At 61.1% G+C, this 14,205-nt stretch overlaps 2 protein-coding genes across 4 annotated transcripts; one reads left to right on the top strand and one right to left on the bottom strand.

The window, feature by feature from the left end:
- Window positions 1-802: 802 nt before the first annotated feature.
- Window positions 803-13,626, bottom strand: MRPL11 (mitochondrial ribosomal protein L11). Of its 2 annotated transcripts, none has more exons than XM_006129711.4 (6): window positions 13,469-13,626; window positions 11,712-11,846; window positions 2,593-2,688; window positions 2,208-2,301; window positions 1,481-1,640; window positions 803-1,228 (listed from the first exon to the last, which is right to left on the bottom strand). In XM_006129711.4, the coding sequence occupies exons 2-6, from the start codon at window positions 11,832-11,834 to the stop codon at window positions 1,117-1,119; spliced, it is 585 nt and encodes a 194-aa protein (XP_006129773.2). In that variant the 5' UTR covers window positions 11,835-11,846; window positions 13,469-13,626; the 3' UTR covers window positions 803-1,116. The 2 variants fall into 2 exon arrangements, with proteins under 2 accessions (XP_006129773.2, XP_006129774.2); XM_006129712.4 differs by lacking the exon at window positions 13,469-13,626 and adding an exon at window positions 13,405-13,425.
- LOC142830939 (transmembrane protein 121-like) lies at window positions 4,216-9,497 on the top strand. Of its 2 annotated transcripts, XM_075938969.1 has the most exons (3): window positions 4,216-4,465; window positions 5,902-6,056; window positions 7,955-9,497. In XM_075938969.1, the coding sequence occupies exons 2-3, from the start codon at window positions 5,951-5,953 to the stop codon at window positions 8,905-8,907; spliced, it is 1,059 nt and encodes a 352-aa protein (XP_075795084.1). In that variant the 5' UTR covers window positions 4,216-4,465; window positions 5,902-5,950; the 3' UTR covers window positions 8,908-9,497. The 2 variants fall into 2 exon arrangements, with proteins under 2 accessions (XP_075795084.1, XP_075795085.1); XM_075938970.1 differs by lacking the exon at window positions 5,902-6,056.
- Window positions 13,627-14,205: the final 579 nt, after the last annotated feature.

Here is a 14,205-nt window from a genome sequence, read left to right as displayed (position 1 = left end):
AAGAGTACATGTGAATGCCCCAGCATCCAGGCTGTGACAGCTCCCGCTAATTCTAATCTGTCAGTTCACTTGCTGAATAGTTTCAAATAGAGATGGGATTCCTCTTCATGTCTCACTTTAAAATCCTGTGTAGAGATGCTAGAGATGTTACCCAGCTGCTGTGCCCTGGCCCAGAGGCAGCTACAGCTCAGCACCAAGCAAGGGATCCCTTTTTAACAGCCCCCTGCCCCACCCCAGAGGGGGCCAGGTCTCAGGATCCCTGTATAAACAGCCCCTAACCCACCCCTTAGTTAGTCCCTATCCTGATTGAATGCAGTAAACCAAGTCTCTGGGGAGGGACAAGGGTCTTATGTTTTCCCTCAATTTGCACTCTAGTGGATTTATGATTCTTGATGCTTGTTTTGTCCATTCCCCCGGCTGGATGGGGTGACTGAAATACATGTAACATATTGTAACACAATGGCTTCTCTTCCGGCTTTCACAGACTGCAGGCAGGTAGGCCCCCGGGATGTCTCGGCACATAGAGCCGCCCCCTTCTCTAGAATTGCAACTAGCATTAATAACAAAGGAGCCAGTTTCCAGGCCCTGGGAGTCTCAACACAATTTCCAAAGAGCTGTCCCACGTGTAACCCAGGCAGCGCAAGGTGCCTGAACTAGTCCCGTGTCTTGTTCCCTGCCCCACAGCCAGCCGGTCTGTCTCCCTGCCCAGGGGCTGTATCAGAGCTGTCCTCCCACCCGCAAGGGGAAAGGCCCCATATTCCAGGTCTCCATCCCTGGACACAAAGACAGAGGTTGCTCCTGGTTTGGGGGGTCACACTGAGGCTTTATTGAGTGGAGATTTTAATTGCACCAAAACAACTCGGCACGTTTTAAAGGCGGACTGGCTCTGAGGGGTGGGTGGCTAACTCCCATTCTCCATAGAGGCAATCCATGGGACAAAGGTGGCCAGGATAGGGGAACGGGGTGGGAGGAATGGATGGACTGACTGACTTGCTGCTCCTGAGCGGATGTCCCCAGCTCCCCATGCCCAGAGTGGGGCTTTGACCCTGGGGCCAGGAATGTGGGATCTGGACTTGCTGGCCCTGCAGCTCCCTAGGGAGCCTGGTGTCCTGAAGCTCATTTCTTCTTGGCAGCTGCTGCCAACTCCGCAGCTTGGGCTTCTGCTGCTGCTACCGCCAAGGCCTCTTCGCGCTGCTGCTGGAACATGGCGTATTCCTCTGCATTGAGGCTGGTGGGGGGAGGAACACAGGGTCAGACCTGCCTGACGGGGAGACCTGGCTCCCAGCCTCATCTCCCCTCCAGTCCACACCCAGCCCCACCTGCTCTAATCACTAGGTCCCACTCCCTGCCCTGGGAATAGAACACAGGCATGCCTGGATAGAACCCAGGAACCCTGATTGCAAATGCCCGCAGCTCTACCCATGCCCTCCACGCCCAGCTGGGATCCAAGGGGTCCCAAGGGCTCTGGGCGGGTACTCACTCTCTCACCACCTTGATGCCCAGTGTTCTGGCGCTGCCAATGAGGGATTTCACCACCTTCTCCAGGCTCGCGTCCTGCACTACAAAATTGTGGTTCTTGGACTTCACCAGCGCGATCTCGTACAGATGTTTCAGGGTCACCATGCCAGCCACCTCATGCCCTGCTCAACCAGAGACTTCTTAGTCCCACCTGCGGGCACCCCTCCACAGCCCCCCTTGTATCCTGACCCACTGTCCCCCACCCCTTGCAAACCCCCTATGTACCAACCCACCGCACCCCCACAGAGCACCTACAGCCAACCGGAAGCCCCTTCCATCCTGACCTGAAGCTCCCCATAGACCACAGTCAGATGCAGTTCAGAGCCCAGAGCCAAGGGGCCCAGAGGCTCTCTCTATGGGGTGCTCTCACTGCAGGGCATCCCCAAGGAGAATGATGAATCCCAGAGGCCCAACTGTCCCCCCCTCGCACTGTTCACAGTGCAACACAGCTGTCAGGGAAGAGGGGGAGAGGCCCTGAAGTAATTCAGTCCTCTCTGGGTGCCGCTCCACAGGCCTCGCACTCACTGCACTAGCAGGGTTCAACACAGGGCAGCACACGCACCCCCAGCACACAGGGTGACCCTCACCACACTGTACAGCCAATGTATTGCGTGAGCCCCTCCCCACCAGCCTGGGCCTCTCCCTGCATTGTGTTCCCTGGCTTCGCACCACCCCAGTTCACCCCTCACCGGTCCGCGCTGCCCCCTTGTCGATGCCGGCAGCTGCCTTGAGGAAATACGAGGCCGTCGGCTGGTTGATCTGGATCTCGTAGGTTCTATCTGGCTGCAACACATTGAGGAGGAGGGGCTTAAACTGGGGTCCTGCCTGAGGTGAGGCCCAGACCCTCCTGTGCCCCAAAGCAAACCCTCCCAGTAACCTGCTACACACAGACCCCATCCCACTGCATAAGGGTGTGCTCTGGCCAGTGGAACAGCAATGGAACAGGATAGGGCAGTGGCGGGGGGAGGCAGGCTTCCCCTGACACTAACTCTTGGGTGGCGGGGCCGGAGAGCAATGTGGGGCAGCAGGGTGGGCGCTGGGGACAGAGGGAGCAGAGGGGGGGAGGTTTCTCACCTTGACATGAATGCGCACGGGCAGCGGCACCCCCTCCTTGATGTCTTTGGTTCGCTCATTGAAGTCCTTGCAGAACTGCCCGATGGGGATACCCCTCTGGGGAGAGAAGCAGAGACACTGTCAAGGCTGTTCTGATCCACCGCCCACCTACCCTGCAGGCCCCAGGACTCTCTACAGCTCTGCGTGTGACCACCTAGAGGGGAAGGGCCCAGTATCCCATTCCCACACCTGAGCCAGCCAGCCCCCTGCCCTGGGGTCACATTTCCATGGTATCTGCCCCCTAAGTCCTTCCCTGTTTGATGGCATGGAGTGAGGTGATCATCCTTCCCAGAGGGGGTGAGGGCTGGGAGCAGAGCCCGGACCCAGGGTGTAACACAGGGATCTGGATCAGGCAGGGTGAGTTGTGCACCTGTGACATTGTCACTAGTGATCAGGCCAAATAAAGGTGATTTGGAGCAACGCTTGCTGCCTCTTGGAGCAGAGCCCCCAAGGAACTAGAGCCTCCCCCCATCATGCACACACCTCACCTAGAGACACAACCTGAGACTTGCACAGCATCACCCTGCCCAGCGCACCCCCACCCAGACACCCCCACAGCATCACCCTACCCAGCGCGCCCCCGCCCAGACACCCCCACAGCATCACCCTGCCCAGCGCGCCCCCGCCCAGACACCCCCACAGCATCACCCTGCCCAGCGCGCTCCCGCCCAGACACCCCCACAGCATCACCCTGCCCAGCATGCACTCCCTAACGAACCCCATACCGAGACACCTCCAGCAACATGCATCCCCTCCGCAAAACCCAATCCCGAGACACCTCCAGTGTTACCTCTGCCCAGAGTGCACCCCAACAAATCCCACAATCAGACACCCACATTACCTTTGCCCAACTTGCTCCCCCTCCCAGACACCCCCAGTATAACCCCTTCCTAGTGCACCTCCAGCCCAGACACCCCCGCAGTATAACACTTGCCCAGCATGTACCCCCCAGCAAACCCACCATGCAGACACCTCCACAAGATAACCTCCACCCTGTATGCACTCCCCAGAGAACCCCACATACCCCAGGTCACCCCCAGCATAACCCTCATCCATCCAGACACCCCCCCAGCATCTCTGCCCAGCGTGACACCCCCCCCCCAGCGAACTCTATACCCGGAGACATCATGCTGAGACCCCCAATGAGCCCTTCTGGACGCAAGTCTGTGACCCACACACAGCAGGACCTGCTCCCTCCAGCAGGGGGCAGCACACACCAGCCCAGGCCCAGGCCCTTGCACCCCCTTTCTTCATTGCTCTGATCTGATGTTCCCCCAGCTCCAGGAGGGCCCTGAGCTACCGATTGACGAGAGGACACTGGGGTGGCGCCTCCTTCCCCGTCCGTCACCCTCTGCCCCCAGAGAACTTCCCCCTCGGGGCAGCGGAGCTGTCAGGCAGGCTGGCTCCTGCGGGTCTGCACCCGACGGGCTGACGCCGGTGTGCATGGCCTAGGTCGGGATACCCAGCCGCGGCACATTGCGCGTGGCGGGTGTCGCGCTAGGACCCAGCAGTAACAGGCAGAGGCGCTGGGATTCGGGGCCGGCCGGGCCGGTGTCGCGCTAGGACCCAGCGGCAGCTGAGGGAAGCGCTCACTGGCCCAGGCCTGGCAGCAGCAGCAGGAGACTCGCAGCCGCTGCTCGCGGGGACTCTGGGGCCGGATCTCTGAGCTCCGCCGGCGGCTGCTGCGGGGCTCCCGGAGCCCGAGCTGCAGCCGGGAGGGGGAATCTCCAGCAGGGCCAGTCCTGCTGTTCCCCCAGGAGCATCTCCCAGGGCAGCGCCCCCAGCCTGGCCAGCCCCAGCCGATGCCCCAGGGCGGGCAGCACTTGGGGGGCAGGTAAGAGACACCTCCCTCCCCTCCCCCGGTGCTGCAGTGGGAGGATTTGGCCCCAGGCTGCTCCCAGCGGAGCTGGCTGCGATCCCGGCCCGGGGCAGGAGCCGCCAGCTCCCAGCGTGTGTGGGGCGGAGGGAGTCAGCGCTGGGGGGGGGGGGGGCTGAAGAGGGGTGGGAGCAGATGGGGGGGCAGGGAGGTGTGAAGCAGGGGCAGGTGGGGGATGCAGGGAGGTTGTGGGAGATTCAAGAGAGACTTATGGGCAGATGGGAGCAGAGGTACAATGCAGAGAAACTCGGGGGGGGGGTCACAGGGAGGGAAAAGGGGGATGAGGGGAGTCTGGGGGGAGACTGCGGGAGCAAGAGCAGCCTGGCTGGGGAAGGCAGCGCCCCCTTCCCCCCATGTGGCAGGAGCGGGGGAGGGCAGGGGGGACTGGTGGTAGTAATTAGAGGCACCAGCTCCTATGCCCCTGACAACATTTAACTTGCTAAATAGGGTGCCCCACATGCCCCTTGCCCCTGTGGGTGCCCCTCCCTCAGCAGGCACCAGTCGGCCCTGGGGGAGGGGCTGCCCCACCCAGCAGCCAGAGGGGATTTATTTCTGTGGATTCTTTTTAGCGTTGAGGATCTGTGCAAACTGGGATCCGTTAGCACGTGCTGCGTGTGCACAGATGCAATGTAAAACAACACGTGACCTCTTAAATTAATCACTATAATGAATATGCAAATAATGTTACTGGTCCGCCCAGAAGTTTGTGAATGGGTTTGCCAGTCCTCAGTATAAAAAAGGTCTGGAATCACTGGCCTAGATGAAGACCTGTAACTCCGCCCCCGCACGGACAGTCCTGCCCTTGTTGGGACTGAAATCCTGGCCCCAGGAGAAGCACTGTGACTGCACAGGTGCTAGGACACACAGAAAGCAGCAGTGATGCCACCCTCATCTCTCTCCCAGAGCCTGGAACACAACCTCATTCCCTGCCCCCCCCCTTTAACCACTAGCTCCCACTGCCCTACAGCACTGGAATGAGAACCCAGGAGTCCTGGCTCCCAGCTGCTGCTCTGACCACTACTCCTCCTCACCCTGTCCCCACTGGGCAGCACAGCGATTGAGGCCCCGCCTCTGCATGTACATGCGCCACTGCTGCTCCTCCCACCCTGGCCTCACTGGGGACCCACAGGTGGGGGGAGAAGCAGGGAACAGGCCACTCTGCCCCTGGGGACCACCCCTGAGCAGCTGCCACCATGTCCAAGGAAACAATAGGGTGGGGGAGGCAATGGGGGAGTCGAGGTTGGGAGAGGAGGAAGCAATGGAGTGGGAGCTGGGGTGAAGAGGCAGTAGGATGGGGGAGACAATGGGGGAATTGGGGACTGAGGTGTGATGGGGTCAGGCCCAGAGATCATAGGACCTGGGGGCACATGGTAAAGTGTGACCACTCCCCACAGGGAAGGCTGCGCACGGAGCAAACTCTGGGGACTGCCCACAGCTTGACCCATGCCAGGGAGCAGGGCACAGACAGATGGACAGAGCACAAGCCCTGGACAGATGCAGGGGGAGGAGCAAGGCCTGGCCTGCTCCCAGGGAGGACAAGGATGCCCAGGTCAGTCTGTTGCTCTCCAGGCCAGGGACAGAACATCGACCCCTTTAGTATCCCATGGAGTGCTGCTTTGACACAGCTCCACCCCAGAGGTGGCTGCATCTCAGCACTGAGCAGGGGATCCCAGCCTAAACAATCTCCCAACCCCAACCTAGAACCAGCTACTTCTCTGCACCCGGTGAGATCCCTGTATAACCAGCTCTAGTGTCAATGCTGCACAGTCCCTGGCTGCCTCGTAGAGTCCTGCTGTGCGGGTGCTGGGAGCTGACATCTCTGGCAGGGCAAATGAACTGGACAGTCATGGGAGCAGGGAGCCCAGGAGCTACTCGCTGGGCTGAAAGCTGGCACCAAGGAGTGAGGGGCAGGCACAGCATCCACCCCCACCTGCAGGGAGGACCATGGCTGGCTGAGCACCCTGTGGCCAGCAAGCCAAATGGAAGGCTCTGGATTCCACAGGGGTGGGGTGAGGCAGAGCGCGCAGGCCGCTAACACAGGCTGGCACGTCACAGCCCTCCTGGCACGGAAGATGGATATCCCCACCGGAGCCAGTCAGTCCCACAGTTCCAGGACTGGATCATGGCCCAGCAGCCCATAGACACCAAAGGTGCCACCCCCCTCTGTCACTCCCTCCAAACCATGTGATCAATCCTCAGGGAGGAGGCAAGGAAGGCAGTGATGGGAAGAGTTCACTGAAGCTCCCCTCCCCACCATCATCCATAAATCCTGCTGCCAAGCTAGGAGCTGGCACTGTCAGCTGCACCAGCATCAGGCCAGCTGAGAAACTGGATCCTTGGTCTCTACCATCACCTGGGGGAGAGGGGTTTTGGGGTGTGTGAGATTTTATACAGGGATCCCTCACCTGCTCCTGAGATGCAGCTGGGTCTGGGCTGGTGCAGGGCAGCTGTTTATACCTAATCAACAGTAATGCCAGGCCAGGTCAAGCTATTTTGGGGAAGCACATGGCTGGTGTGTATTTCTGGTGTTTGCTATGGGGCAGCACAGGTGAAGGATTCCTCCCTCCACTGGCTGCTCTGCCTTGGGAAGGTGCTGTGGGGACAGCAGAGTGGCAGGGGAGGAGCGCCTTGCTGGCCCCTTAATAATGAGAGGACGGTTGCTGGGATCAGTAACCAGATGACTCATTGCTTAGCTCCTGCACACACCTGCTGCTGGTGGAACCAGTGGTGTTAGAGCCGAGAACCAGGACTGCTAGGCCCTGCACTCAACTCTGAGAGGAGACTGAATTTAGTGGCTAGAGCAGCAGGCTGGGAGCCAGGCGGTCTGGCCCCAGCAATGCCACTTACTCCATGTGTCCTTGGGAGAGCCCCTCTCGCTCAGTGCCTCAGTTTCCCTTTGTGGTACAGGACTGACTCAGTTTCATGGTCCCCCTCAGGTATGGGAGCCGACACAGTCAGAACACTCCCAACACCCTGTCTAGCTGTGCCCCTTGGGTAACCCCCTACAGGCATCTCCCACAAACAAGAGTGGCAGCAACACTGAGGGCCTTGTGTGGCAGACAGCTCCCTGTGGGGCAGGCGCAAAGGCCAGGGATGAACTACAGGAGGGTGCTGGGCCAGGCCCTCCCCAGGAGCCCTTCGGACGGGCTGCATTCCTGAGAGCAGCAAACGGGGAAAAGAATCCCCTGCAATGCAGGGGGCAGAGGGGAGCCCAGTCCCCACGCCCTGCCCACAGCACTAACCACAGGGGCGTTCAGACACACTCATGCTGGCAGCCCAGCATTAGCCCCAGGAGGGTGTGAGAATGGCCAGAGTCCACAACTGCTCTTGGTTCCCCTGGCTATAGCCAGGGCCCCTGTGGTCTGCTCTTGATCCCTCCTTAGCTGGGATGCTGGGTCCCAAGTCTGCAGCCTGGTCTCTCATGGCTCTGCTGTCTTCTCCCCACAGGTACCGCCAGCTGGCCACCCCCTAGGACCGAGCTCCCCCGCTCCATGGCACTAGTGCCCGCCGCCAGCAAGCCAGGCGCGTGCATGTCCTCGGTGGTGATGGTCTCCACCATGGCGGCGGTGGACGTGTACCTGCTGGAACTGAGCGCGGGAGCACAGCGGGCCAGCGTGCTGGCCCTGGCACTGGCCGGTGATCTGTGCTTCCTCTTGGTGCTGCGCTACGTGGGGGCGTGGGTGGGTGCTGAGGCCCAGGCCCCACGGCGTGGCTACGCCATGGCCCTCTGGTTCCTCTTTGTCTTCACCCTGGAGATCAAGCTTTATTTCATCTACCAAGGGTACCGGGCCGACCGGCGCGCCCCTGACCCACTGGCCCGCCAGACCCTGACCCTGCTGCTCTCCATCTGCATCCCCTCCCTCTACATGGTCCTGGTGGCCACCGAGCACCTGGAGCACGTAGCCGCCTTCCGGCGTAAGGAGGACCTGCGTGGCCGGCTCCTCTGGGTGGTGGTGGACATGCTGGACCTGCTGGAGATGCAGGCCAGCCTGTGGGAGCTGCAGCGGCAGGGGCTGCCGCTCTGGGCTGAGGGGCTAACTTTCTTCTACTGCTACAGCCTGCTGCTGGTGCTGCCCTGCGTGGCGTTGGGTGAGATGGGCCTGCCCGCCCCAGCCCGCCTCCCGCTTTACCCACTGCTCAGCCTGCTGGCCGTCAACCTGGCCACGCTGGCTATCCGGGCCGCTGACCTGCTGCTCTACTGCGACCAGCGGGTCTCAGCCATCTTCATGGCCAAGAACCTGCTGGCCATCGTGCTCAAGGCGTGCACGGCGCTGCAGCACCACGGAAATGGGGCTGCTGGGCTGGGGGAACCACCCCCTGGGGACATGTCATGTCGCACACTCCAGCATGGGGGCCCGGACAGCACCTCTGGGCCCAGGCTCATTCCCCGGGAGTTCTGAGCTGGAGGGACCCTGGAACATCCACACCCTCAGCTGCAGGGATGCTGCCTGAAGGCACAGGGCTAGATCCCCAGCTGGGGTGAGCTGGCAAAGCTGCTCTGATTTAAACTGGCCTCCTGGCTCTCACACACATGGGGCAGCTCTGATCACAAACTTCCCTTGGGCACAAACCCCCATTCACTAAGGGAGGACTAGCTTAGAACGGGGTTGAGGCACTGGGAGAGACAGGGTGCACAGGGCTGGCATTGAGGGGAGCGGCAGAGCTGTATGAGTGAGGCCAGGCTGGGCTAGCAGAGGCTGTGGGTGGAGATGGAGGGGCACCAGCAGCACTGGGGCACGAGGCAGAAACCACCCTGGCCCTGTGGGCTCCTCCCCGCACTGCAGCACACTGACGACCACGGCATGACTCACCATCCCCCTCTGACAGCTAGTCTGAGACATGGGCCCACATCCAGCTGACCTTGCGGTGAGGGATGAGCACGGCGAGCCCATTGGGCCTGGCATGTGGAGAGGTAGGGAGCACGTGCCTGGGCCTGGCTGCGCCGTGCAGGACATGGGGCAGAGGTGAAATAAAGAAGAGCTAACACAGACCAGATCTTGGATCCCACTGTGCGCCGTCCCCATTGAGCCCTGGGGCTGGACACGGTGGTGCACCACAGCCTGCAGTCACCACCCAGTGCCCCCAGGGAGCACCCTCCCTGCCCATGGGGAAGGAGCCCTGAGCAGCTGGCAAGGAGATGGGAGGCCGCATTATAGACTGGGAGTCAGAACTCCTGGGTTCTGTGCCCAGCGCAGTCACTGACTCATTGAGACACCTCATGTCCCTCTCCCCGGCCCTCAGCTCCCCCAGCAGAGTTCAGGGGCGGGCGGTTAGTGAGTGACCACTGAGAGTGCTGGGAAATCCCCTTTGAAGGGCTGCTGCCCGTGGAGCTGGGGTCCCCTCTCCCATCTCCGGGGAGAGGTTCCCACATTGGTTCCCTTAGACTAGCCAGGCCCAGCCTAGCACCAGCAGCTCCTGGCTGTGCTTGGCCCCCGCAGCTTAAGAGAAGGGGCCTTAACACTGACCCTTCCCGGCTCCCATCCTGCAACCACTCCCCTGCCCCGGCACTGGGACAGCCACCTCTGAGGTAGGCAAAGGGGCTGTTTAAACAGGGCTCCCTCCCTCCTTGGAAGGGGAAGGCCCCGTGTCCCAGGCCCTGGCCCCTCTGTCCCACCCAGCAGTTGGGGGAGGGGAAATGGGCTAGGGACAGAGAAGAACAAGCCACACTCTGTCCCTCTCAAAAAGTCTTTCCCAGGGGCCTGGAGGGAGAACTCAGGGCTGCAGCTCATATTTACAGCAACCCTCAGCCCCTTCTCCAGAGCTGGGGCATTCCAGCTGAGGGCAGGAGTCAGTGGGGCACCCCTGGGCCCTGGTACAGCAGCGATCCACATGGAGGGGACAAGGCAGCCTGGCAGGGCTTGCCACACTGCCAGCAGAGGGAGGCCAAGCGCCCTGCTGCTGGGACAGACGCCCACTACCCATCTGTTGGGCCCACCCGTGCCAGGGGGCAGCATGGTCTTGGGGAAGGGTAGGAGGGTGCATGGGCTGGGTCTTAGGTGCAATCCCTGCCACTGACTCCTTGCATGACCATGGATGAGTTGTGGCTGCTCTGTGGGCCTCAGCTCCCAGCTAAGAGCCTCGCTGTCTCTGCCTGCCAGCTCTTCGAGGCAGGGGCTGTCTCTTGGGGTGAGTCTGTGCAGTGCTGGGTATGATCCAAGCCCCTGCACCGCCCGGGCGGATCTCAGCCGGGCAGAGGGGAGGGGTGTGCACAGCGCCCAGCAGAACGGTGCCTCTGGGCTCTACCTTTGTACAAGCAGCAGCTGCAGCCAGCGGAGCATTTCAGCCCTTTAGCCATTGTCTGAGCAGAGCCTGGAGCCCCAGCAGCATGGACAGGGTTGCAGCGGCAAACGTGACAACACGCAGGCACCGTGCTGGGCAGTATGGGAGCTACACGGTGGGATCGGGTGCAGCAGGTGCTTGTGCAGTCCGATGTCAAGGCCAGAAGGGCCCGTTCAGCTCCTGCCGTCTGACCCTGAGTATCACGCAGGCTGGCTAATCCCCCCCGGGGATCCTACCCAGAGCTGCTTGCTGACTGGAGTGAAGATTTAGAGAAAGACACCTGGGCTGCACCAAGACTCCAAGCCACAGACTCCCTTTGTGTCAGCGGCAGCAGTGGGGGGTGCCAGGCAGGAGCTGGTCCATAAGGGGAGCCAGTTTAAAAACCAGCTTCCCTCACATACTGGCTGCCTGCTGCCCCCCGGCTGTTGCCTCTGATACAGAGGCAGCAGCCCCTATCCAGGGTGGGTCTGAGCTCCTGGACCCGACACAAGCCAGAACTGAGCCGGGCTATCTGCCTGGCTCCTAATACACTTTAAACACAGAGCTGCAGCGGGGGAAGGTCCTGGATCTGGAACAAGCAAGGACTGAGCCGGGCTGCTGGCCAGCTGCTAAAAAATTTACTGGTGGGGTGGGGGTGGGGAAACACATGTAGTCTACTCTATAGCATTAATGGATAAGCTTTGGTTAACTACACTATTACATCCCTCCCACCGATCACACAGCCTTGAGCACCCCATCTTGTGAGTGGCTATAGGAGGCATCAAGAACCTTGGGGAGAGAATTATTTTGGAGCATCGCTGTCCTAGACACACCCGCTGACCTTGCAGAGAACCTCATTAACCCATGCCACTCGTTAAACATCCCGACCCTCCCAGCATTGCACTCCCCACCCCAGCTCACACATATAGTGAGGGGCTTGGCCTACCTGACCCAGGACAGGCCCCAGGGGAGGCCCCGGCACCGCCTGCCCTGCCCTGATGATCATTCGGATGACATTCCCGGGATTGACCTTCTTCACAGCTTTGGCAGCACGGGAGATTTTTGACATGGTGAGTCTCGGCTGCGAGGTGAGTACAGAGGTGAGGGGAAGTCACAGGGACACATCCAGCCCCAGGGAAACTGGCAGCTTTCTCTAGCACCCACCAAGCTGGCACTAGGGAGGGCACCTCTTGTACTGAGGAGGTGCCATTGACCTCAGCAAGTTGTGGCTCATGCCACAACAAAGTTAGAAACCACTGCACCTTGATGGTCGTAGTGCCTCCCAGCTCTCTTATACAGCCATACAGATACCCCCCTACTCAACCACTCTAACATACACCCCAAGCACACAGCTCAGCCCCCCAATCCCCGGGGCCCCCATACACCCCAAGCACACAGCTCGGCCCCCCGATCCCCGGGGCCCCCATACACCCCAAGCACACAGCTCGGCCCCCCGATCCACGGGGCCCCCATACACCCCAAGCACACAGCTCAGCCCCCCGATCCCCAGGGCCCCCATACACCCCAAGCACACAGCTCAGCCCCCCCAATCCCCGGGTCCCCCATACACCCCAAGCACACAGCTCGGCCCCCAATCCGCGGGGCCCCCATACACCCCAAGCACACAGCTCGGCCCCCAATCCGCGGGGCCCCCATACACCCCAAGCACACAGCTCGGCCCCCCCAATCCCCGGGGCCCCCCATACACCCCAAGCACAAAGCTCAGCCCCCCAATCCCCGGGGCCCCCATACACCCCAAGCACAAAGCTCAGCCCCCCAATCCCCGGGGCCCCCATACACCCCAAGCACACAGCTCAGCCCCCCAATCCCCGGGGCCCCCATACACCCCAAGCACACAGCTCAGCCCCCCAATCCCCGGGGCCCCCATACACCCCAAGCACACAGCTCAGCCCCCCAATCCCCGGGGCCCCCATACACCCCAAGCACACAGCTCAGCCCCCCAATCCGCGGGGCCCCCATACACCCCAAGCACACAGCTCAGCCCCCCAATCCGCGGGGCCCCCATACACCCCAAGCACACAGCTCAGCCCCCCAATCCGCGGGGCCCCCATACACCCCAAGCACACAGCTCAGCCCCCCAATCCCCAGGGCCCCCATACACCCCAAGCACACAGCTCAGCCCCCCAATCCCCAGGGCCCCCATACACCCCAAGCACACAGCTCAGCCCCCCAATCCGCGGGGCCCCCATACGCCCCAAGCACACAGCTCAGCCCCCCAATCCCCGGGGCCCCCATACACCCCAAGCACACAGCTCAGCCCCCCAATCCCCGGGGCCCCCCCATACACCCCAAGCACACAGCTCAGCCCCCCAATCCCCGGGGCCCCCCCATACACCCCAAGCACACAGCTCAGCCCCCCAATCCCCGGGGCCCCCATACACCCCAAGCACACAGCTCAGCCCCCCAATCCCCGGGGCCCCCATACACCCCAAGCACACAGCTCAGCCCCCCAATCCCCGGGGCCCCCATACACCCCAAGCACACAGCTCAGCCCCCCAATCCCCGGGGCCCCCATACACCCCAAGCACACAGCTCAGCCCCCCAATCCCCAGGGCCCCCATACACCCCAAGCACACAGCTCAGCCCCCCACCATACTACTCAAACCCCTGAACCTCACCCCTTTGCCTCCCACCTCCGGGACCCGGCTGCTGCCTTGTGCGCCCCACGCGCTCGGAACTCACCGGCTCAGCCCCACTATAAACCGCGCTCGCGCCGCTCAGCCCAGCCTGGGCGCAGCCATACTAGGGCAAGTGGCTGGGCGAACGGCATGCCGGGAGCTGTAGTTCCCTCCCAGTCACGTGCGCGCCCAAATGCATGCCGGGCGATGTAGTTCTCACTAGCTCTTCCTGTGCTACTCCAAGGGCATGCTCCAAGAGTTGTAGTTTCCTTCCTCCGTGTGCATGCTGAAAGCGGGTGTCTCCCCTCACAGGTGCATGCCGGGAAAGGTAGTTCCCATGTCAAAACAGGTGAGACAGACAAGAACATGTAGTGCTCTGGTTTATTCCAGGGAGCAGCTCGAGCCATCCAAGCTCGTTATTCTTTATAACCCCCCAAAATACTTCATTCTTCAGATGAAGTGGCCTGTGCCCACAAAAGCTCATGATCCCATCTACATGTTTTGTTAGTCTATAAAGTGCTACCAGACCATTTGTTGTTTTTGTCTGTAACAGACTGACTAGGCTACCCCCTGAAGCTTTGTAACCCAAGGTGTTCGGTTCCCAGTGCCTTCTCTCGCCTCCTCCAGGCTTTCTAGCAAACGTGTGGCATCTTCCCCAAAAGGTAGATTCCCTGTACATGCCATACAGAGGCAGTCTTGAGCAACGCCAAGCCTAAATGCCCATAAGAGCGTGGCCCGAAAACCCAGGCAAAGATCCGTTTTTAACGTAAATACGTGAGGGGATGATTTTTGTCTTCTGAT

This window comes from Pelodiscus sinensis, chromosome 11 (genome assembly GCF_049634645.1).
Source record: "Pelodiscus sinensis isolate JC-2024 chromosome 11, ASM4963464v1, whole genome shotgun sequence".
Classification (NCBI taxonomy): Eukaryota; Metazoa; Chordata; order Testudines; family Trionychidae; genus Pelodiscus; species Pelodiscus sinensis.
This window is presented reverse-complemented; position numbering and strand designations above follow the sequence as displayed.

Coding starts and splice junctions, on each gene's coding strand:
- MRPL11 (XM_006129711.4), bottom strand. CDS start 11,834: ATGTCAAAAATCTCCCGTGCTGCCAAAGCTGTGAAGAAGGTCAATCCC. Junction 1,641..2,207: donor CAAGGGGGCAGCGCGGACCG/GTGAGGGGTGAA, acceptor CTGGTTGAGCAG/GGCATGAGGTGGCTGGCATG. Junction 1,229..1,480: donor GGCATCAAGGTGGTGAGAGA/GTGAGTACCCGC, acceptor TCCCCCCACCAG/CCTCAATGCAGAGGAATACG.
- LOC142830939 (XM_075938969.1), top strand. CDS start 5,951: ATGCCAGGGAGCAGGGCACAGACAGATGGACAGAGCACAAGCCCTGGA. Junction 6,057..7,954: donor GGGAGGACAAGGATGCCCAG/GTCAGTCTGTTG, acceptor TTCTCCCCACAG/GTACCGCCAGCTGGCCACCC.